At 39.9% G+C, this 25,188-nt stretch overlaps 1 protein-coding gene across 2 annotated transcripts in view; it reads right to left on the bottom strand.

The window, feature by feature from the left end:
* Positions 1 to 25,188, bottom strand: part of LOC135697727 (sodium-dependent nutrient amino acid transporter 1) — a 74,826-nt gene that overhangs the window by 1,891 nt on the left and 47,747 nt on the right. The window contains exons 2-7 of one of the 2 annotated variants that reach the window (XM_065217527.1): positions 4,495 to 4,693; positions 4,118 to 4,436; positions 3,413 to 3,656; positions 2,630 to 2,745; positions 1,661 to 2,563; positions 1,494 to 1,588 (exon numbers count right to left, since the gene is read on the bottom strand). In XM_065217527.1, the coding sequence (XP_065073599.1) occupies positions 1,494 to 1,588; positions 1,661 to 2,563; positions 2,630 to 2,745; positions 3,413 to 3,656; positions 4,118 to 4,436; positions 4,495 to 4,659 (1,842 nt within the window). In that variant the 5' untranslated portion in view covers positions 4,660 to 4,693. Of the gene's footprint in view, positions 1 to 1,493; positions 1,589 to 1,660; positions 2,564 to 2,629; positions 2,746 to 3,412; positions 3,657 to 3,789; positions 4,037 to 4,117; positions 4,437 to 4,494; positions 4,694 to 25,188 lie in introns of both variants that reach the window. The other variant, XM_065217526.1, reaches the window with a different exon arrangement.

The raw sequence follows: 25,188 nt of genomic DNA on the forward strand, positions 1-25,188 counted from the left end.
AAATTTCGTTTGTGATAAAGCAATAGTCAAAGGTTCTTTCAGCACAAATCGTAAAGTTGACTGTAGGGATTATAGTAGTCAATAATGATTAATTTGGAAAAAACGGTACGCTTTCGTAAAAAAGTTGCTTTTGCACTTAAAAATTGCTTCAACAAATTGTTTAGTCTAATTGCTAAAAAAAGAAAAGAAAAAAAAAGTTCGTTTGGTTGATAGAATTCAAAATATATTGCAATTTAAGTATTTTTTTTAACACCACAATGTGTTCCCGGATTAACGGGGTCCGGATAAACGAGGTCCAGATTAACGGGGTCCGGATTATAGAGTCACCGGATTAACGAGTTTCGGATTAGTGGGGGTATAATGTATAGCCATGTTGCTAGATTCGTTTAAATGTCATGTAAATATCGGTCGTTGGTGCCAATAGGTGTGCCCGTATTGTGCCAGATCTGTTTTCGGCACACTGTGCTGAGTGACGAACCTCTTAACTTCAATGCATTAATTTGAAGAAAATTGTGAGCGCACAAAGAAAGTTCTGAAATCTTCCACAAAGTCCAAAGAGCTTTCCGGAAGTTTCATTATAGTCAGGGAAGTTCCGAGTACTTCAGGATGATCAGGGAACTTCAAAACAGACCCATTAATTTCAAGAAAATTGCAGAACTTTCAAGGAGTTTCGAGGAATTATGGGATATTCCGAAGTGAATTTCAGGAATGTTCCGAAAACTTCAGGGACATTGCGGGGCCTTCAGAGATATTTTATGAATATCAGGAAAATGGCTGGATCATTATAATACGTAATGAACTTCAGGGAATGTTGAGCTTTTGACTTCATCAGTGCCAAGTGGTGTTGAGCAGATGAAGTCTGTAGACAAATACGCGTATCTGTCAAAAGATAAGCAATTATAACGGAATTAAAAGGAAATAAACCAACACACTCAAAGCTCTTCATAATAAATACCGATTTGTGTAAACATTTGATAACGATAAGCTTGAACATAATCTGGCAACGCTGATTAAGTTCCAAGTTCGCTACTATACTTTGAACACAGACAAACAGACATAACATATTGAATATTTCTCACTGTAAAACATCGTCACTAAAACATTACCGCCATCTGTTGAGTACACTGTGGTGGGTAGTACGCTGAACAGATGGCGGTAGTGTGTAAACGTCAAACGCAAGGGAATTGACTATGCGCGCCACAGGTGGCGGTACTACCAACTTCGATACTTTTAAATTGACCGTTAAATGCTTGTTCGATGAACAACTTGCGAGTGTTATGTCTGTTTGTCTGTGCTTTGAAGATTCCTCATCTTCTTCTTAAAATTCTGCTTGGAGATCCAAAATTGTTTTACCCTTTCATTCTGATAGCTCCAGAATTTTGTCAACATGGTAGTTTCATAAAATGTTCACTCTTGTTTATGATCTTTGTTTTGTTTTTTTCAAGCGTGCGTTTAGGTACCCCTGAGATTCAAGATTTCGTATTTTTACTTACCTCCGTCAAGTTCTTTCCATCCTGTTTCACAATGGCGTAGATTCCCCAGATCGGTAGCTGAAGCAATCCAAATGCAGCTATACTCCATCCAAAGTCTGCAAGTTAACAATATCATACGTCAAAAAAATAAAATCCCAACTCAAACTGTCCCCAAACCACCAACTCACCGTAAGCGATCGTTGGATAGACATAACCCTGATAGGTCAACGGTTCCAACGTCACCAGATTGTACACCAATATAACCGACATCAACAGTGGCGTGATCCACTTCCAGCACAGCCGCCAGTACAAATTCGGCCGGATGCCAAGCATGAATTCCACATCCTTGCAGAACCTATCCACGCCGTAGATCCACCCGATAGTAATCAACTCCGCGATGGCCAGGACCAGTGCAATGAATGACGCCCCAAAGTGATCCACCAGCGTCAGAATATACTGACCACCTGGAGTCACGTAAACACTCCCGAGCGCTACCCCACAAATGGCGATCACCGTAGCCGCCTGCCAGTTTTTCACCTTCGGAAACTGATCCCGAATTACGGTCATCACGCACGAAGTCATCGCCACGTTACTTCCAATCCCCAGCACGAACAACATCAGAAAGAACAACACTGAGAACGCCTGCGGAATGACGTCGAATTTTGCAATAGCTTCCGGATATGATATGAACGCCAATCCAGCCCCTGGTTTCACTACCGAACCAACATCCTTGCTGCCCACGACGTGCGCCAAGTGTCCCAAAATTCCGAAAATCGTACATCCTGCCAGCAGCGAAGTGAAGGTATCGATTGTCGTCACGATGGTAGCATCCCGGTGGACGTTGTGCCGGAACTTGTTGTACGACGAGTACATGATGATGTTGCCGAAGCAGATCGACAGTGAGAAGAAACACTGGGTAACGGCGGCGTACCATACCTTCGGGTCGAGAATTTTGTCCCACTGCGGCTTGAGGAAGTAGATGATACCGTTGATGGCACCAGGTAGAGTGCAGGCCCGAACCAACAAGATTGTGATGACGACATACGGAAACAGGGCCAGGAAGTAGGACACCTTGCCGGCACTTCGCACGCCTGTTGAGAGGATGGATTTGATTAGGCACTAACGTTACCGTGAAGTTGTACTGACTGAAGGATTACCTTTGATGAGAATGAGAAGAACGATGGACCAGGACAGGCATAGGAACAGTGTTAGCTGCCAATCCGGGAGGCCGATCCCGTCGTCAATATTGTCGATTTCCTTGAGAACTACTCGTCTGGAGGAGAGAAAATTAGCATTAGGCATGGGTTATTACGATGATTAATACATATATGTGCGGCTCTATGTAGAACATACAACACTGAGACCTGCACCCTATGCTAATTATCTACGATTTACATTTTAACAGTGTAGTATATCTATGGTAGTATCTTGTAACTTGGATTATAATGTCTTGTTCAGACTACAGAGTTATAACATAGAGGAAACTCTAAGACTAGTAGTTTCCGAAGAAACGTGCTCAACTTTTCGGCTCAGCTCTGGTACTATCTTCGGTCCAAAGCTAATCGATGCACCCCTCGAAACATAGGAAAATCCACGAACCCCTCATTTTATCTGTCAAAATTTCATAGGGAATCAAAACAAACATAGTGTAGTACTAGAATTTCAACTAGAATGGGGTACGTTAATCGATTTGCTATATATATAAAGTCCAACTTAGGTTTGTCCAAACTATTCAACCTAGGCATGCAGATCATCATTGAGAGTAACATCCTATGAAATAAATAATGTGTTGTAAGACCACTAATGCCATAACTGGAACACTTACTCTATTATTAAATAATAATTTTAACTGAGTCAAGTAAATCGTCCACACATGATGGTAAAGCAAACTCCACAATGACGTCATAACTGCTAATTCTTAACACCAAGCACCTACTTACTTGAAGTACATTTCCGAACTACTAACTTTCTCTGTGCCACCTCCAACCGTCCCATTGCCACCGACCGTCGATGTCAGTTGCCGTGCCGTAGCATCGACACAGCTAGCACCCCATTCCGGGTCACAGTGAGCCCACGGCAGAGGGCTTTTGAATGAATCGAACATGTAGCTCGCAATGAGTGCCATCAGCGATGAGTAGTAGGTGATTAATGTGATTATCGAGAAGAGCTGTCCAAATCCGACACCTTCCAGTGAGAAAACATCAGCTATTGTGTTAAGACTTACTATTTCTACTTATGTGCATAACCATTAGAACCAGATTTTAGTAACCAAGAAGAGTCCCGAGAAGAAATCAATCGAAAGTGTGTCCAGACTTACTTATAATACAATTCGGCCGAAGAACTCATCTGAACTATGGTCGAGTTGGAAACTATCGAGCCGTTCATGGGCCTCTGAAGGGTGCTGTTTCCCGAAGGGATACAGTGACCGGTCCAACTCGCGTCACAGGTAGCCCACGGAAGGATCTTTTGAAACGACTCAAACAGATACTTCAGCGTGGTGGCCATCAGTGAGGCGTAGTAGGTGGAAACGATCGCTATCGAGAGGACCTGTCCGTAGCCGACGCCTTTTTGGGTTTTAGTTTGGAGAATTTACAAAATTTACACAAATGATCTCTGGGTTGGGTATTGAAGGTTCTAAGAATTACCTCTCATGGCAGGAGCACAATCGTACACCTTGACGCTGCCCCGGCTGGAGAACTGACCAATGATCATTTCCATGTAGTATACTGGTTTACCAACCAAGAGAAGCACTATGATGTAAGGTATGACGAAGGCACCGCCTCCATTTTCCAGAGCAATGAAGGGGAAGCGCCACACGTTTCCTAGTCCCACGGACATGGCTATGCAGGACATGAGGAACTCGATTCCCTTGCCCCATTGATCACGTCCTTTGCTGTTGTCGTCCTCGTCATCGTTGTTTTCTAGTGAGGTGGTGGAACTGTTGGTCACCGTTTGTGTTTCAACCTACGGAATTAAATCAATTAACATTCCACTTATCATGCATTAATTGTTGTAAAATTACCGAATCCCCACTCCGCGAGTTCCTTCGATCGCTGTGACCGGGAACATCATTTTCGATCACCGTACTCCATCGGAACTGACCCGGTATCGAGGGGCTATCTCCAACGAATCCGTTATTCTCGCGACCTTCCATGTTTGCTTTTCCTCGTGCCGAGTCGGACGCCATTAGCCACCGTTCCTTTCACTGTCCTACGCTGGATCTGAAACAAAAGCAAAGCACAGATAGGTTTGTTCAGCGGTCCGAATAAATCAACTGTATCAATTATCTTCGCACACACATGTCGGGGCTCTCGGTACTGGTTCGACGCATAAATGGACCGGTCTACAATTACCAACCCTTTGCCTCGACCTCCCCCAAAGACCATTCCATCGGTAGCGCGAGATTTGTTCGAAACGGCAAGTGTTTCCAGGTTGTCCCTAAAGGCTACCGCATTCATTTCAGCTGTCAAACTTGTTCATGTATTTATTCAGATTTATTCGATTGATTGGTTAGAAATAAGATCAGAATTGATGACCGGTACTCGCTTGTGACGCAGTCGACTTAAAAAATATAATCAGGAAACAAGTTGGTGCGACAGATCGAAGTAAAACGGTACGCATAAAAAGGAGGCACGTACCGGCATAAGTGTAAGTGCAATTGCCGTTGCCCGTGTCGGTCGGGCTGGTAGCTAGTCACTACTTGGACAAGTTTCGGCTTCGTGAGTAGAATCTCAATAATAACATCAACAAAACGACGGGTTTGGGGGCACAGTGACTGGTTTGCAGGTTTTTTGTTTTTCATATTCTATAAACAAGCGGTTTCCGATTTTCAATGTCAATTATGATCAATGATCTGCACGCAAGATCGTGCCTGCATGTCTGATGTAGTTGAACAGCTGGTTTTGAAAGAGAGGCCGGTTTGAGGGTGAGGATTGATCACGGTACACGGTGGATCTTTTGTTGCTAAGCTTGAATTAGTTTTGGTCAATTGAAGTGGAATAATTATATTTTCAATGCCTCTAGAGAAAAAAGGCAAAACAATTATACTCAGTTTATTTAAATTCCGTGAAGAAACCTATCGTCAGAGATGCCAGATTTGCGGACATATCTGTGAATGTGCTGACTTTTTATTTTTATCGGCGTTTTCAGATTTTGGAAGTTATAGATCTAATCACACATAAACTTAAACTTTTTCCAATATGTTTGATTCATACTACAGTCCAAGGGGGAAGACTCTATCTACAATGCAGGAAGATTGTGTTTTGCTGTGGCTAGCTGTGTGCATGCTGAGCAGATAGAAAGAAGGTTGATGACGATTCTGAAGATTTCCTGCAAATATAGATGATGCGCGATGCAAGAAGATTTTTCGAAGATTGATTCACTAGTGTGAGATTTTTTGAGCATCTAGAATTGAGATTAAGATGTGTCCGCCTTGACGTAAGTCTCACCATCTATCATGAGACAATGAGGCTTCGTCAGCATTTGGGTGTTCAGTTTCCGGGCCCGTGACTTTCCCACCGTATTTTACCATTTGCCACGATTTGGAGCCTTCTAAACTTTGTACTTATGCAGTCCCTCCCGGTCCTTGGCTCTCTGAACGAAAGACTTGAACAAATTCAAATTTTTGGCCACATCCCTGAAGGCTCAAGCGCAATGACAGCGGAAGCGGAACGGCAGTGCCAGCAGGAAAAGCCGATCTGAGTAAGCCTACTTGTTGGATTGAAAACTAGCTAAAACCAAATCAACTTCGATTAGGCATCTTGATGTCATTTGTGACAACTGTCAAACTTTCCGTTTCCGTTCCACTTCCGCCCACATTGCGTTTGGGCCTTGACCGAAGCATTGGGATTCCGCTTAAGGTGATTCCTTGTAGAGTTCACAAAAGGCCACCACGTAGGCTATACATGCACTTCCAGTTCGAATTTTCAATCACACCCATCTCGAAAATTAATCACTTGAAATTGCTACCTCATGTATGCTGCAGTACAGCAAACGTGGAGTAACAGTTTCATTGTGGTATGCGTCGTATAAACTGATATTTGTGAAATCAAAATTTTGAAGTGGCTACGATAATAAGAATCTCACACCGAAACACCTTAAACGCTTTCACGACACGCTTGTGATCCTGATCACTAAAAGAAATTCCATTCTGACCGCATTTCTCCTTCCGTTTGATGCTCAGAGTTTCGTAGTAACGTTTAATCACACGACCCACCCAATGATGCCACATATTTTCGATTTTCAATCTGTATTTTCATCGCAAAAAAATCTTTTTAATCTGTATCTGACTGACAAAAATCTTTAAACAAATCTGTAAAATTTCTTTATTATGGTCTTAGTGTAGCTTTACGTAAATCTCCATTGAGTAATTTCATAGTTCAGAAGGACTTTTTTCAAAGTTTAGAATCTTGAAAAATTACTAATGGTTACTTTCTAAAGAATTTGTCTATTTGAAAAATCCCCAAATCCTACAAAATTTTTGTTACGTGATGTGTATCTTTTCTATAGATAGAAAATATAAAACATTAAGTTAGAGTTGTGGCGAATCTGTTTCCGGCTGAAGATTTTCTTAATGAAGCAACTATCACAATTTCTAGAATTTTATTTTTTGTATGTCTGTAATTACGAAAACCTTTATCTGGACATTTGTTTTTTTTTTCAACTGCGTAATTTTTCAATAAGTTTTAACACAAACCTTTTACTGAAAGTTTAGTCGAATTGTATGCAATATTCCAAGGGGTGTTCAACTCTGCACACCTTAATTCGTGCCGAGTTATTAGTTGTGTCAAAAGCTGTGCCAAGCGCTCTGCCGAACGCACCTATCAAGGACAATTAAAGTATGCTTATCAAGGTGTTTGGCAACCCTGAAAGTTATGACTTTTGCAATTTTGTTTACATTCTCAATTTCTCTGATGGATCATGGTAGACATTCACCTCCATTCTCATTAGATCGTTAGAGAGTCGGGAGGTGGAAGAGGAACTTCAAACCATCAAACCAAGCATAGTTCAATCCCACGCTTGGAGCAACATCGTCGAACCAGTTTAAATCATCTGATAGACTCAGAAGTGCGTGTCCTCAAAGATATAACCCAAGTCTATCGTATCGCTGATTATGATGCCTTCCCCTGAAGAACTGTCATAAGTTGAAAATAGGATTGTCAGCCACCGCAGACTTCAGCGGAAGCACTTTATCAGGCGCCTTAGATCTGTATAGAACTTGAGAAGATACCGCCCAATCCAGTCAGCTCCACACAGATGACAAACGTGGGCGATTCGCGATAAGAGCACGACTTCCTTCCGATGGGAAGTAAAGCCGTTGGTCCCCGGTTCATGAGTTGATGGGTCGATAGGTAGGGTCCAGGTGTGGGAGCTGCCTTCCTGGCACGTTGGTAGCATTGGTGCTCAGCACGGAAAACAAGATCGACGGAAAAAACAAACCAAAGGAAAAAAAAAGAATATCCGAGGAAAAACGAAGGAGAAAATGTGAAAATTTCCGTCCCGAAGATACTCGGCAAGACCGGGAGCCAAATCTGGCCACCCCTAGGATAAGCTTGTTTTCTTCTTTATTGTTCATTATGCATAACAAAATTATTGATGTACCTCAACTCTCGCAGAAGATATTACTCTGATCCTTCGTTGTACGCTTCGAGATTGGATACATACGACAGTATCAAATGTTATGTTCAAATATAAGAAGAGTGTTCTGGAATAAAGCCTCCAGTGGGACAGCATGTGGGCTAGAATGTGAGCAGCATTGGAAAAAATTTCACGATATTTCACGAAGTTCAACAAGAAAAAAGTTCGTGAGTCCTAGTGCGTTTTGGTGAACTTTTCCAATAGTGAATATGAAGATTCATCAAACTTTAGATGCCCTATGCTCATCGTTCCACAATTAAATCCGATCTTCGCAGGATGCATGGTACTCTTATTTTCATACGAATAGCATAGTGAAGGTGTTCTGCAATCCCTGTTGTATAGTTGGGATCCATTTGCTTGATATTGATAAAATTGTTGGTGTGGCCGTTCGAATTTATCATCAAAGGCAACCATCGGGCATTTTTTCACAATGATTTCATCCTCAATCGAAAACGAATCGTCTCTAGAAGAAACCCGTTTCAACCGTCTTGACTGCCGTATCGACAAGACGCTCTGACCGGCCATGGTGTACATAGATGAACTCGACTGAAGTGAGGCCCTGATAGAAGCTGTTCTAGATGAAAACACGATCCACTGTGATTTTTGCGGTGGAATTCGGAAGAGACGGACTTAGTTTTGCTAGGTTTGAAGAGATTCACGATTCAGACAATACTTACAGATTTTTTCTAATGATCCCCAACACCAATTTGTATCCGTTTGTCGTTTACAGTTCTTGATTGAATCCTTGTATCACCAGTTTTATGTATGATATTCTCCCATTAGTTTCATTTGTGAGTAAACAAAGTATTGACCCGAGTAGTAAACCTTAGAAACGATTGGAAAAATTTCAACTCTCAACAGTGGTGTGTTTTATATTATATTGTTTGTGTCTTCCTTGTCAAAGTGTGTCTTGATGTGCCGAACAATTTGTCATGCTGTGTTTCGTAACAGTGTGCAGATTTGATTGCCCCTTGCAATATTCTTTATTTCTGAAATTTTGTTAATCAAATATCAATATACCTAGTTGACTCTTCGACAAATAGAAAGGGAAACTACTATTTCTTCCAACGAGAAATCAAAGCATCTGAGCATCAGAAGTCCATTCAAAAGATTCCAAGTCCATTCGAAGCTAAAATAATGATAATTTATTTAGTGAAAAAGACGATTTGTGTGTGATGCTCAGATTGAATTCAAGCTGTTCAAAAGAAAGAAAAGATTATTATTCGAAATTAAAAAATATAAAAAAAAGTTTAACATATTTTGAAAAATCTGAAAAATCTGTATATTTTTGAAAAATCTGTAATCTGTATATACAGATATCTGTATCAAAATATTGACAAAAATCTGTATGATTACAGATAAATCTGTATATGTGGCATCACTGGACCCACCGTTGACTGCACGATTCCGAGTTTTTGTTTTTCGATGTCCCGATGAGAGAGTTGAGGATTTTCCAGGTGATTGCGCAAAATCAATTCGCGACGTTGCTTTTCGGGTGATGCCATTTTTCCAGCTTTCGGAAAACTGACAGCGATAAAAAAACAGTGTAAACAATACACTCTAAACTACTTTTACCCAAATTTTCAAGAGAAAATACCCAATGGGTAATTTTCTACAGCGTTTTTTCCGTGATGCATTTTGATGTAGGACACCCTTTATCTGTCAAATACCTGATTAACATCTCTATAAATCAGTTTTATGTAGGCCAGAATCACAATGACTAGCAATTGCATTAGCATTCACATTAAGCAATTTGCACAAATTCGTAGGTGGTACAAGCCCAAGACCATTTTATGTGAGTATTGCCACCTCCGTCTGTTACCGTATTGACCGGGATATGGGATTGATCTCGACCTCTTAGATGGAAGTAGCAGTATCTCCTATAATCGAGGACTGCCCTGGCCACGTCCTTGTAACTGCTGGGGACATAACACCACTGTGACCGAACCGGCACATGAAGCAGAACACCATGGCCAAAAAGTGTGCAAGGCTCTGGTACGACCGTGTTTTGACGAATCACAAGGGCTGTACTTTGATCGATGACGAAACATACGTCAAACTCGATTTTAAGCAGCCTCCCGGTCAAAAGTGTACATCGCAACTGGATGTGGGGATGTGCCGGGAAGATTCAACTTCGTGTTTGCCAACAAGTTCGCGAAGAAGGCCATGATTTGCAGTTGTTGCTTGAAAACGGAACCATTCGTCACATCCTCGACGATGACATCCCAAGTTTACATCGAAGAATGCCTGAAAAAGCATATATTGCCGTTCATCCGCAAGCATAGGGGCAGAGCCATCTTTTGGCCCTATTTGGTCATCTGCCACTACTCCAAGGTGGTTCTGGAGTGGTATGCTGCCAACAAGATCGATTTTGTCCCCAAGCTAATGACTCCTCCGAATTACCCGGAATTTCGACTAATCGAAAAATGCTGGGCAATTTCAAAACAGCGACTTCGACAAAGGGGCGGGGCAGTTAAAGACATCCAGCAAATGCTGGCAAAATGGAAGAAATGCGCTGATTCCGTGTCCGTTTCCACTGTGCGGGCGCTCATGAGCTCCATCAAGAGAAAGGTTGGAGATTTCGTTCGAACTGGAGAAATGTTACCATCTAATGCTGTATCTTTGAAATTTTAATAAAAGTACTGTAATGAACTTTTTAAACTTATTGAATCATGAATTACAGGTCTTTTCGAGCGTACCAATTTGCTTTTAGTCAGCCTTTATTTATTACTGTCTCTCTTTCTGGTTGCACATCTATCTCATACTGACGTTTACTAAGTACAACCGATTTTAGATATTTTCAAACCTTGCCGAGCATCAGAAGCGACAAGTCAGGAGGAGGAACGTCCACAAGGCAATAAAGGAAATGGTGACAGGTATCAAATCCGCCATTATTGCGTGCGTTGCGTGCGTTGCGTGTGTAACGGAGTAATTCGTAGATTGCATACTGGCAACTGTCATGTATCAACTTTAACGTTCTTATTCTGATTGCTTAAGGAAAATTATTTTAGAGTGAATAGTTCTCCAATCAAACTTCAGAACAGGAAAAGCATGACAATTACCATAGCTGGCCACGCCCATCTTCTCCGTTACGAGAAAAGGAAGGAAAATTTTGATGTAACATCTACTTAACGGTATCAAATCCACCATGATTGCTGCCGAAAGTAAACAGGATGCGCTGAGGACGAGAGCCGGGACTACCGAAAAGGCACTGATCGAGGCCAAGGAGAAACCAAAAACTGAAGCACAGGAGACACCGAAGGGACCCCGAAATCCACGCTCGGGGAAGAGGAAAAGAGAAACGCCAGGAGAGGAAGAGGAGTTGAAAAAACTCCAGAACAACGAGGCAGACAATTCCCAAGTAACAATTTTGGTTTTATGAGGGTTCTGTAGACCATAATTTAGACTTGTAGAATACTATAAAATCTCGATAAAACCTGCAATGTTACTTGGGAACGTACCGTCAAGAAGCCGAAGAGGAAGTGGAAAAAACGGAAGGAAAAAGAAGTGAAGAAGAAAGAAGACCAGAAGAAGGAGCAGGGCAGCAGAAGCAAAGGATAAAACGACGTACGCAGCACTTCTCCGGAAGGTTCTAGACGATCCGGAATTGAAGGAACTAGGAGAGAACGTGGTGAGATGTTCTTTGAGCTGAAGAAGGATCCTTCGATCAAGAGGTCAGCCTTCAAGGAGCTCATCGAAAAGTCTCTTGGCGAAGGGGCGAGCGTTTGGAGACAGTGGTCGAGTGCAGGGATCTGGACGAGATCACTACAGAAGAGGAGCTGAGAAGTGCATTGAAGGTGCACTGTGATCTGGGAGAAACCCGATGTCAATCCGGATGAGGAAGACATATGGCGGCATGCATTCGGCGGTGATACGACTTTCGACATTTGCAGCTCACTGAAAGCCACTCCTCGAGTTACCAAGCAACTTGAGCGATTCCTCAAGTGCATGGGTTTCGGTTACCAGGTGAGAAACTGCAATGGCCCTGACAGATCTGATCGCACGAAGCAACCGAGGTGCATGCTGTGCAAAACAGAGGACGAAAACGGGAGGCTTCAACTGCCTAGGATACAAAAAGGCGATGGCCGGCCAACAGTAATGGAGGTAACCGAAATAAACCTCAATCATTGCGACACAGCACAGCAACTGTAGCGGCAGTCTGATACAGAAAAAAAAAGTGTGACGTTGCAATCATTGCGGAACCGTATCGAGTCCGTTCCGATAATGGTAGCTGGGTGGCAGATAAAGCTGGGATGGCTGCTATACAAGTTACGGGTAGATGCCCTATTCAAGAAGTGGTTGCGAGCCTACATTAACGGAATCTTCATATGCAGTTGTTACGCACCCTCGAGATGGAAGATGTAGCAGTTCCATGAAATGCTGGATGGACTTATCGAAGAGCTGATCGGGCGAACACCGGTACCCGAGCAAAGTCGGTTTACAAAATGAAAGCAAATCGATATTAAAGTTTGCAGTTCCTATCATAATGAAAACTAATTTTGATTTCAATTTCCGCGCTAGAAGTGTGATATCATATTGTGCTTTCATTATACAGTAAATACATTTTAAATAAAAACAACTTAACTTGAAGTTCAGCTGTTAACGTCTTGTTTAAAATTTAATTTAAGTTCATCTGTTGTTTAACTAACGATTATGGTTTATTTGTTTTGTATAACACATTTTAGGTTGTTAGTATTTTGCCCGGGATGAGATTTGAGCTCAAGTTTTTCAGCGTGAGAAGCATGGATGCTAACCATTTACACCAGGCCCGTATTCAGTTAAACAACATGAATGCAAAATCAGTAATCAAATTGATTTCATTGATAGCAGGATTAATTTTCCGTTTGATTCAACAGTGTAACATTGTGCTCTCATTTTTGCTGTGTTCACCGTTAAGGTTCAATTTACTTTGATGCATTTTTTAAAAATTCAAAAGCAGTTTTTTTCGACGCACTATTTTAGATTGTGAAAAGCTCGCGTCATTTTGTGTAAAATATCAAAAGGAATCGAATAGTGCGAGCTTTTTGCAATCTGAAATAATGCGTCGGAAAAAACTGCTTTTGAAATTTTCCAAAAAGCATCAAAGTAAATTGAACCTTAAGTCAAACAAAATGAGATCAAATGGAGTATTCAAAATAAGTTACATCATAACAGCAAATTTTGATTTCAATTTGATCTTCAGCTTTGCTCGGGTAGTCATCGGAGGAGACTTCGAGTTGGGTAGTGGAGTGGGGAAGCAGATGTTCCAATGCAAGAGGACACAGTCTGCTGGAAGCTCTGACAAGGCTTGAAGTTATACTGTCCAACGAAGGCACCAGCAGCACTTGTCGCAGAGATGGCCGGGAATCCATTATCGACGTAACTTTTGTGCAGTCCATCGCTGGTGGCAAACATAAATTGGAGAGTGTGCGAAGGAAATACCCAAACGACCATCCGATATGGCATCGGCCAACGGAATACTGTGGCAATACGGAGGACGAGAACTTGCGACCGGGAATGGAAGACGAAGACTTTCGACAAAGATCTTTTCGCATTGCATATTTTTGTATGAATCATAATCTATTTACGTCCAGAAGAAACAATACGAATCAGGGCTCTACATTTTCGAAGCTCTAAAATAAACTCGTGTTTTGTTTATCTCATACATACGTGTTCGACGCTTCATTTCTATAACGCCTAGCTAGACTATCAGCAAGAAACGAAAATAAAAAAGCAGGACGCTTAGAAGGAAAGGCTGGTTGTGGAACTTCTCGTCGTTGCTTTGCTCATCGCTTTCAACGTAACTAACGTCGATTTTCTAGTTAAATGAAACCTCATTATAGCTTTCAATCCCCTTTCACGAACACTCTATCACCGCTCTTTCAATTTGTTTAAAATGCGTTATGTCCCGTTTTCGTTAATTTTTTTTTAGATAAATATGTGGATGGAAGATAAATTAAACATATTACGTGTAATCTTCAAGTGTTTTCACGTGAGAAATGCTTTAAATATGTAATTTAATTTTCCTTCATATACGTCATGAAACCTCTGTTGATGTGTTTCATGAAAGAGAAAACTATCAAAATCGAGCGCTCTTTCGCTCATCCGTTTCACCGAAGCTTGAAAGGAAGACCAATGGAGCGACGGGAGAAAGAGAGACAAGCGATTGAACATTTCAAGAGCAAATTTTCATTATGTCGTAAGTAACATTCGCACCGATCCGAGAAAAATAAAATTTTGTTTTGATGACTGAAAAGTTATTCCTATTTCCAATTAAACACATATAATCTCATAGTGATAGCAATGTTTCACATATTTAGCCGGGTTTTATTCATACAAAGGCAAATCGCTAGCTTTCATGCTAAGAAATACTGGTTTTTGAGTCAAAAGTTATTATACGTCGTTTGGTGGCCCCTATTGTTACTGAAGTCAAAGTGTATTTACCAGGATATTCGGGAGAATTATCAATTACGTCTCCTTACGTGCAGCCCATTCATCATTTTAGGACCACCGAAATCATCTTAGCAACAAACAGTTCGATTTATTCACTTTAATAATGAGAAAGCGAAACGACGAAAGTACACTTTTCACGGGTTTCTCAGTGCTGTTACTTAAGGCAAACGGCATCTCCATAGAAATCGGGTGACTTAAGTAACATCGAAAACTATTTTGATCGGAAGGTGATTAAGTCAAAAAGCAATTTGACTGGAAAATAAACTTAAAAATGGGATGTGATCCTATATTCGGACAGTATATAGTGTAATAGCAGGAGAATCTATTGACACTGATAACTCGACTTTGTTTACCTTTGTTACTTTCGACGTAATGAAAATTTGCTCTTGATTTGTTTGTGCACGCCGACTGAGGTTCTAGTACGAAGCTGTTCGACTTTAACAGAAAAAAGTAAGCCAGCAGTCTCTTCATCGCATCGATTTGGTCGATTGAAGCTGATATTGTGACGCCCTGATACGAATACAATGAAAAATGTAAAAGCAATAGACAACGTTTTATAAACTGAACAGTCTTGTGTATTTTCGGCATATGCATAATAACATAATGATTACTCTTTTTGACCATTATAACCGAGAATACCGATAAGTTACTGGTTAGTTTTCAGTTATGTCAGGATTTGTCATTATATTTACATCATACATTCTCATACATACATTTGTTCTGATAGCCGTTAGCACTACCGCAGGGGTTTTAAGTTATGTTAAAGTCTGGAACGCATTTGTCAAATTGGTGTAGTGTAGAGAACTACTTTGGTCTAAGCGCCCATTTTGGGTCTATCAAGCAGAAAACTTCAAATAAATCCATGATTTCGGCGTTAAGAAGGAAATTATTCGTTTGGTACGATACTTTAGTTCAAATGCTTCCGAACGAAGTCAATAAGAACGCGTGATATGAATGTTTGCACCCGATATTCTCAAATACAATTGAAGCCGAGGGGGGTGACTCTATCTAAGATGCAGGAAATTTTTTGCTTTGCTGTTGTGAGATGCACTCGCGCTTAATAGATAGAAACACGATTGATTATGATTTTCAAGATTTCTTGCAAAAAGGTGGAGAGCAATGCAAGTAGATGGGTTTAGATGCAAGAGATGAAAAAAGATTTTTCGAAGATTGATTCGCTAGTGTGAGATTTTTCGACCATTTAAAATCGAGATTTAGATGTGTTAGCGCTCCGACCGAATCATTTGTTATCCTCATCCGATAGGCAAAAGTGAATTCATTGGCCTTTCAATGGCGTTTCAATGCGTTAGGCCGAGTTCAGAATCCGTAGGCCGAGTTTGACGTCAAAAATCAGTGTTAGACTTTTAACAATATCTCAACAATTTGTTTATCTTTATCAAATCTTGCGGTACGTATGGAAAGTTAAATAAATTTGCAAACCATTAGTGATGAAAACATTCCGTATGGTGCTAAACTACGGTAGATTAAGAAAGAGTAAGGGCGGGTTGTGCTTAATAGGCTGAAAATAAGGTAGTTAACCATATTTCTGTTAAAAATGCATAAAGTTAACCTGAAATGCTGCATTTGGAAGTTGAGTAGGTTGCTATGATGAGTTTTCACCGTTTGCTCTCCAGTTTTCAAAATGACGTCCAAGCAAGAGGAGCAGCGTGTCAAAATTTAGCTCGCGCAGTTCTCACATGCCAAGTTGGCTAAATCGACCGTGACAAACGTCTCAAAGTGTTCGGGGAGTGTCTGTCGACCGCCAGGAAGCCCCCGGACGTGGCAGCGACGACGAAGAAGGTGGCGGTGAAATATAAGCGGAATCCTAACCTCTCCATCCGGGACGTCACTGGCAAGCTCAACGTCTCCCATACTACTGTACAGTGGGCCAAGAAACGAGCCGGGTTGTCGACGTTTAATAAGGTGAAGGTGGCGAACCGAGATTACAAACAAAACACGTCGGAAAAGCAGCGCTCCCGAAAGCTGTATACGAATCTGCTCACAAAGTTCGACTATGTCTTCATGGACGACGAAACTTATGTAAAGGCGGATTTCAAGCAGCAGGGACAGGAGTTTTATACCGTATCAGGAAAAGGGAAGGTGGCTGAAATTTTCAAAACCATCAAGCTATCGTAGTTCCCGATAAAATATCTCGTCTGGCAGGCCATATGCACGTGTGGTCTAAAAAGGGGCATTTTCATTACTACGGGAACCATTAATCAAGAGATCTTCGTCCAGGAGTGCCTGGAAAAGCGGCTGCTACAATTCCTAAAGCAACATAATAGACCTGCGCTGTTCTGGCCGGACTTGGCGAGCTGCCACTATGGGATAAAGGCAATCGAGTGGTACGATGCGAACAACCACAACCCTCCCAACAGCCTAGAACTCCGGCCTATCGAACGGTATTGGGCCTTGGTCAAACGGAATCTCAAAAAAACTAATAAATCCATGAAAAACGAGCAGCAGTTTAAATCTAACTGGCGTTCGGCGGCGAATAAGGCAAAATTTAATGGAATGAGTTAAGCAGAAGGCACGGCTGTTTGAATTTGGCAAACCAAAAGAATAAACAAACATTTTTTCCTTTAAATATATTAACTGAACTACCAAAAGAAAAAATAAGATTTTTGTGATATAAATTTTGACTGAAAGAAACGCAGTTCAGCTTCGAACATGTTCGGATACGGTTGTGTATAAGTTTATTTCTGTTTTGTGCGTGCGTTCGCTGATTTTGCCAGATTAGCGCTGGCACTCTGCCTCCCGGACGGTTATACGTGTGTGATTGGTGGTTTTCTCGCTTTCCGAGAAGTTTTGGAATCGAAAAAGAAAACGTGATGCATCATGTTTGCAGGCATCAGAAGAAATGTCGCTTTCTTCGCTTGTGCTCCCGGTACAGAAATTTGCGGCGTCGCGTGTGATAGTTTTTGATTTCAGTTTGTTTACGCGTTGTATGATTTTATGAGCGGTCGCTTCGTGTTCGCATCATGGAGCAATCGACTACATTCGACCAGAGGATTGATCTCCGTAGGGCGGGTCTATGATCGGAGCTACTACACCAAGCGTGACATAGCTGCTTGCAAGGGAGTCAGTTGGACTGATTTGGTGAGATTGTTCCATTTTTCTACTTTTGTCTATTTAAACTTAATTTCTATGAATGCGTATCGTTTGGAATCATTTGATTCGGATGAGACTCTTAACTTTTATTTGTTTACATTGTGTTTCAATTGATATTCTTAAGAACTTCACAAAATAAGGTTTCAATATTTAAATTTGCTTACTGAGTAGAAGACCGTCGGGGATCCACATTGTAAAGATTCCCTATTTTCAGCTTTTTTACAGGCTGGAGTTGTTGTTTGAACCATTTAGTTTATCAATTTAATTTATCTGTATAACAATTATTCACAAGCATTCTTCCAGGTCAATTCAAGAATAGTTTGATGATAAATCTTCCTAATATTCAAATTACAGTTATGACCCGATCCTGTCAATCTCTCCGCGCATCAGACTGTTATTTTTCAATAATTCCACATAATTGTAATTTCATACCTTCCTCCTTCAAGATGAATGTTTAAGATACACATACTTTGCTAGCTGACAAAATGGGGTCATTGCTGTATAATTATTCTCTTTTTGCAGCCTTCATTCAGACTGGATCTATTGATTTAAATTATTTGAGTTTTCTTCCAGCTGTTTGATGACGGAACATCACTAGATTTATACTGTAATGATTCACTCTTACAGCTTTCACCCTGGTTTTGTCTGTTGATTTGATTTGTTTGAATTGGTTTTCAGCTCTTTGGTGTTGGCAGTCGCGGGCGATCAATTTTGCTCATGCTCATGCTCTAAGTTCATTTTCAGCATTTCGATGATGGAACGTCTTCAGATTTATATTATAATGGGGCTTATTACGGATGTCACATCACGGTGAAAAGTTGTCACTTGTCGTCACGGTGAAGTGATTCCCATTTTATTTGTACGGTAATCACGGCTCTTATTCTGAGTATCACTTTCTTATCACCGTGTAGTGACACCCGTAATAAGGCCCAATGATACACCATTTATTTTTGGCTTCGGGCAAATCCAAGTATAATGCATGATAACACTGATTCATTTAAAACCATGGTCGCATCACTTATCAAGGTGAATCCTGATCCAACGAACCCAACTTACTAACAAAATTTCCTTTTCTGTGTCTTTTGTTGGGGTGCAGAGATAAACACGGCCCACAAACAACAAAGGTCACTCTAATATTCCTTCCCTACTCCCACCTGATTGCAAGGACGTGGCCGACGCCGTTATTGATCTATAGTTATAGTTATAGAGTCACTGAAACTTGTATAATGAGAATGGACGGTCACTCCCAGCCCCATTCAGTTGATTCATTGTACAATTTCACTGATTCTGATCAATCACGGAGTGCAGTCAATCTAAGCTAAGCTAGCTATTGGTTATCCTATTTGTATAGTGTTTGTAGTACTACATATCTTTCATTATTGACTTTACATCATTTAATATTATTGTAAATTACATTTTATCATACTTAATTCTTAATGTTAGCTATTATGAGCGGCTCCAGGGAAGCATAGTGTCAGCTTGAAAAGAAATCTGAATCGTTCATTATCTGTTTTGTAAAAATCTTGTGTTTATTGTATCTTGTTACATGGCATTATAACGCATTTTCAATATTACATTACATTTAAATAAGTATTAACCCGGTTACACACATTTCAGGTCATCCAGGTCTTAAATAAGATGGGATCCGTTCCTTTTATCAACAGTTGTGATATTGCATCATATGCTGAAAATATATGAATTATCGCGTATTTCTGTTGTTCATTACATGCCAGGTGAGGGCTTAATCATGTTCTGCCGTCTAGTGTTTTGGTTTTGAGATGCTCGATAACCTTAGAGGGATCGGTTTTTGCTTAATGAGCAGAACATCATGGGTCTAATCCCAAGCTCTCCCACAACATAACACAACACAAACATATCAAGTATCATTCTAGCTAAAAATATTTATTTGCATAACCTGGAAATTTCAGGGTTACATCTTCCTTATTGGGAGCTGAGGAGACATAGAGCTGCATCATATTGCATGTAAAATAATTATTATTTTCATTGCGGAATACCAGTTTTTTTTTATCCATATAAATGTATTTTCATTATTACGTATTTTAATGTTCTGATATATTTCATTTCTCCATTACATATGTTTACTATATATATAAATAAATACTGGGTTGGGAGGGAGCATCAGGGTATCATTTGACCTGGAACTGGACGATTGGAGTGGTATGACAACCGGAGTCTAGGAGGGAATAAACACTATCATTTTCTTTATCCTACCGATTCGATTGTGATGGTGTGAATTCTACTCCAACAGTTTCATGGAGATTGACGCGCCCTTCTTAACAAACCATCCTGTAGGAAGCTTAATAAGTATTGCGAATTGCGTTATTCGATTTGTTGGATCGTATCGTTGGAAGGAGATTCTTAAATTCCCGTGGATTTCGCGTAAGTGCCTCTGCTTACGGGTCCACCCCACCGTTTTTGGCCCTTCATACAGCGATATTGTGAATTCAGATCGGTAGCTCAAATTGATCTTGCTATTAAGTGGAGCTGCATACAAGACAAGATCTTCGAAGGGATGGTGGCTACCTTACATACATTACATACATAAATTTTGACTGAAAGAAACGATTATTTTAATGAGAATATCAAAATATGTTTTCTCGTTGTTTTAATTCTCTGATCGGGAAGCTCTCATCCTACACTTTGACATTGATACACATAATTTTAAACTTTTTATCTCTACCCTACACTTTCGGTGTGAATTGCATATCATACATTGCAAGAAAACTGTTTTTGTGCGAATCGTGACTGAGAGTTTTGTCCTGTTAAATTAAATTAATATCATTATTGAAATAATGCATTCACAGCGCAGTGAGCTAAGATGCAAAGTGCAGTTCAGATTATTTTATTCCAAAGAAGGCTGATTGTTCAATCCCGTAAATTGATGCATCTCGCTTTCGATGCCATATGGAGATACAGTTTAATGAATGAAAACTAGCGATTTCACAAGGTCGTCCACAAAGTCTCCGAGACGATACCGATGCATGCACCTACAGAGCAGCGGTGCCTCGTCGTCTCGCAGCTAGTGATTTACTTGCTCTTCTCACATGAGCTGTCTGAAGTCAGTGACCATGTGGGTGGTGCTAAAAAGTTTCATTTGTTACACTGCATCGGTGGAATTTATTGTAACCTTCCATGAAGTCGTTGGTCACCCGTGAACAGTAGAAGTTGCAGACTTCCTAGATCGTATTAACAACCGTAATATCTCATTTGTCACGACGCTGTGGGTGTGTTAACCTGCAATCTCATGATGATTTTCCTCACCTTTCAAAAATAATTTCGATCCGTTGTACGAATTGCAACTGAAGCATATTCAATTGTTCATATGACTGATGAACATCAATTAACGATAGTGTTGAAACTATTGTCTCCTTGTTCCTCCCGTGGCAATCAATCAATTCAATTAACTGGTAGTTTCCCGCAAATCGCATCCATTCATTACCCGACCAAATCCCTTCCTACCTAATCTGTCATAAAACCTGCGACGTCACGCTTTCCGCACTTGTGAGCTTTGCCTTGATTTTTCACGATCCAATGTCAAGAGCAGACCTCTGTGAGTCGGCTACCATACTTCCACATGCAGCAATCAGCTGCAAAAAATTCCATAAGCGCCACCACCGACCGCACCGTCCGGTTATAGGTTTGGCCTACAATCACGCCTCGCTTGTACGAAAGCCGGCAGCAAACCAAACACGAGCATGATCCCAACCCAGCAGTTACAACAGCTGCTAATTCATACAATCGCAAGTATGGCCATAAACATTGTATCCACCATACGTATGCGATTCAACTAAATTATTAAATTATAATGTTGATACCAGCACACGTCACTTCCACCGGTCGCCGACTTCATGTATAGTAGCGTCGCCGAGTGAGTCTGAGCGGATTGCAATGTAGACGTTGTTAATGACCTAAACTAGAACTGAACAAATAGAATCTTACGTATATGTACAATATACATTTGGAATGGAATCCTATTCGAGGTGTTATCTTAAATGCTCATGATCCAGGGTTGAAGGCACACATTTCCTAAGAAATACGCAAACAAACCTTCAAGGGTTCATCGGAGTTGATACCATTCAATTACCCCATCATCGTTCATATCTGCATGCTGAAGCCCATCCGCAATGATTATTGGCTTTGTTTGTTTTTTTATTTCATGCGACAATCCGTGCCGTTAAATGGCAATCAACGAACGGCCAAAGTTGCACTCATCTCCACGCTATCAGTTGTATCAACACGTATGGAAGTGCATAGGTGACTCACGTGATGGTTGATGTCGCTATTAGCGCACAGCTGTCGAATAAGATGAGCATCGCAAATCGGTTGAGAAAATTACTTCCGAGGAACATGTGAATGGCGATGCCTTCTGAATGTACGTATACTTATCTGCATGCAACTAGGTACGTAGCGCGACTGTTTTGAATGCATAGGGAAAATGTATGTAATGTCGGCCTACATTTGGGCCCATACATAAATTCAGCAATCGACAAAATTTTCAATAGCAACCAAAAATATCCATTAGTTCCGTCCCAATGACATGTTCATCTAGGTAAAATTGATCAGTAGCAGATTTTTAGCGATGGGCCCAATGTTAGATCCATAGGCCAACATTAGAGCCATTTCCCCTATCTGATGGATTTTGAAAGTTTGATTATTGATTAAAACTGATATCTATTAGTCATTGCACGCTCTACGTCTCATTCTCTAAATCTCTGCAACAGGGTTGCTTCCAATCACTTGCTATAACAAAATATGTTTCGAAATTATAAAATCATTAAGTGTTATTATGGTAGTTTGTATTTGCTCTCTGCCTAATTTTTATTAATTTTGCATGCTTTCTTTCGATGGCAATATGAAAAAAATCATGGTATTTGTTTTGATCTAGATTAATTTTATTATCTTGCGCTTGTCTTGCGCAGTTTTTGAAATAAAAAAAAAAACATCCACGTGGCCGGACACATACAAACTAGATATAAATTCAAAAATAAGACCATACGTCAAAATCTAGATATTGGCAACTAAATTCAGTACTCAGGACCAGAGCACCATGGGAGATTTCCATACAAGCAGGCGGATAAAGATATTTCCATATTTTTTTTTTCGCGATTTATGAAAATTTCCTTGCGTGGTTTGATCAAAACACGTTTTTGATAAACAGTTTGTGGTTTTAAATGTAATGATAGTATTTTGAAAACGGTTACAGCTTCAAGTTTAATTTCAAAGAATAAAATCTTGAAGATAATCTGAACTTTGAATCATAGATATTTAACAATTGGTTTTGTTCAGGGTTCTCCGCAAAAAAAAAGTAAAAACATACATTTTATCAGGATAATTTATTTTTTTTATTTTTTCAAATACATTTATTTGTTTAAACAAATCCTCTACAAATAGAAAACATAAAATGGCATAGTAAAATTATTACCATTAAATATAATTTTAAACGAATTTCTCGATCATTTTCCCGCTACAATATCATCATGAACAAAATCTTCTACATTTTCATCGACAGCTATTTTGTTTTGTTTTTAACTCTTTATTTGTTCCAAATTCAAAATAAATTACATTTCATTTTAACCTAGTTGCTCCAGTTACTACAGTAACTTACCAGCCTTAATTGTTATGATATATATCTAATTGTTTTTTTAATCCTGCATGTCAGTATAACAAACGAAATCTTAAAACTAAAAACGAAAACTAAATCTTATCTAAGTATAAAGGGAATTAATCGTTGCAATTGAGGATTGCAACGATTTTTGCCTGAAATTATTAATTATTTTGTTGGACATTTGTTCTAAAGTCTCAACATTCGAAATTCTATGTACCTCGGTAGTACTGAACCAGGGAGGCAACTTCAAAATCATCATCAGAACTTTGTTCTGAATCCTTTGAAGTGCTTTTTTCCTGGTAGTGCAACAACTAGACCATATTGGCACAGCGTAAAGCATGGCCGGTCTAAAAACTTGTTTAAATATTAGAAGTTTATTCGTTAGGCAAAGTTTGGATTTCCTGTTTATAAGAGGATACAATTTTTTTTATATATTTGTTACATTTGGCTTGAATGCCCTCAATGTGATCTTTAAAAGTAGTCCGTAGTCCATCTTTGGCGTAAATTATGGCACGTAAACAAAAATGTAATGTAAAATTAAGTGTTCCCCAACCGAAACATACGCAACTCGACGAAAAGTACGATTGATTGAATTTATTTTCTCGTTTCTTTCAACTGATTCTTATGTCATTTGGGCCGCTTGCATGTGTCGGTCTCAGGGCACCGAAATTTACATTACGTTTTGGTAGTGTGTAGGGGAAATGGCTCTAATGTTGGCATATGGATCTAACATTGGGCCCATCGCTAAAAATCTTCTATTTATCAATTTTATCTAGATGAACGCGTCATTGGGACGGAACTAATGGATATTTTTGGTCACTATTGAAAATTTAGTCGATTGCTGAATTTAAATATGGGCCCAAATTACGAGTATTTAGGACGACATTACATCCATTTCCCCTAGTTGAAATTTGTTGATCACAAACTTTTGATGCTCGCACATTCCCAGGTTAATTCTTAGCTCTGGGTCAAGTTTTGAGTGTATCCTGTCTAGTACTATAGACAGGATACACTCAAAACTTGCCCCAACTTGCCCCATTTCGATATAAAGCGATTTGAAATTTTACGGTCAGTATGGAAGTATGATAGATGGAAAACTCCTTACTTTTATTACGGGGATTCGTCGATGCAGAATTGTCCAATCTGTTGATATAGAAATATAAGGATAATAAAAATGGAGGATTAGGAAACCATTAAACATATAGTTCGTACACAGAAATAAACCTGTAACGACACAGCTTTACGAACAATTTTGAGTAAAAGTAGATCCACCAAGATCGGGTGGAGCAGGTACCAGTTCTAAAGATAACGTTTGTCGAGGAGCATTCTGAAATCCTCAGCTTTTAAGCTCCGTGGTTTACATCAACGAAGAATTAATTGTAAAATTTCGAAATATTTCAATTGCTATTAACTTTCAAAGTGTATTTATGTTACTTCAAACGCAAAGTTTACGATTTTTAGAGGTGGTTGGAAATGTTATCTAACATGAAGCTTTAGAGTGAATATTTATTAGCTAGAGCGCGGTCTTAGAATAGGGTCGTAGATAGTTCCGCTAGAGTACGGCAGTATGAAAGAAATAAACCTGTATCGACACAGCTTTACGAACAATTTTGAGTAAGATTAGATCAACTACGATCGCGTGGAGCTGATATCAGTACTACAGATAACGTTTGTCGACGAGCATTCGGAAATCCTCTAAGCTCCATGCTTTACATCATTTAAGTTTTCGAAATATTTTGATTTCTATTTACTGCCAAGAGCAAAAAAACCCGCAAAAATGTTTTGCATATTGCAAAGAAACATGCAGGCTCCATCTTAAATTGTATGATTGGTATAAAATTCCGGTGCCCGTGGATAAAACTCTCGCTCACGCCGGAGGAATAATAAGGTAACCAGCACTTCTTGGTTCAT

Source organism: Ochlerotatus camptorhynchus, unplaced genomic scaffold (assembly GCF_037179485.1).
Source record: "Ochlerotatus camptorhynchus isolate MF236.1 unplaced genomic scaffold, CSIRO-AGI_Acam_v1.1 ptg000077l, whole genome shotgun sequence".
Taxonomy (NCBI): Eukaryota; Metazoa; Arthropoda; class Insecta; order Diptera; family Culicidae; genus Ochlerotatus; species Ochlerotatus camptorhynchus.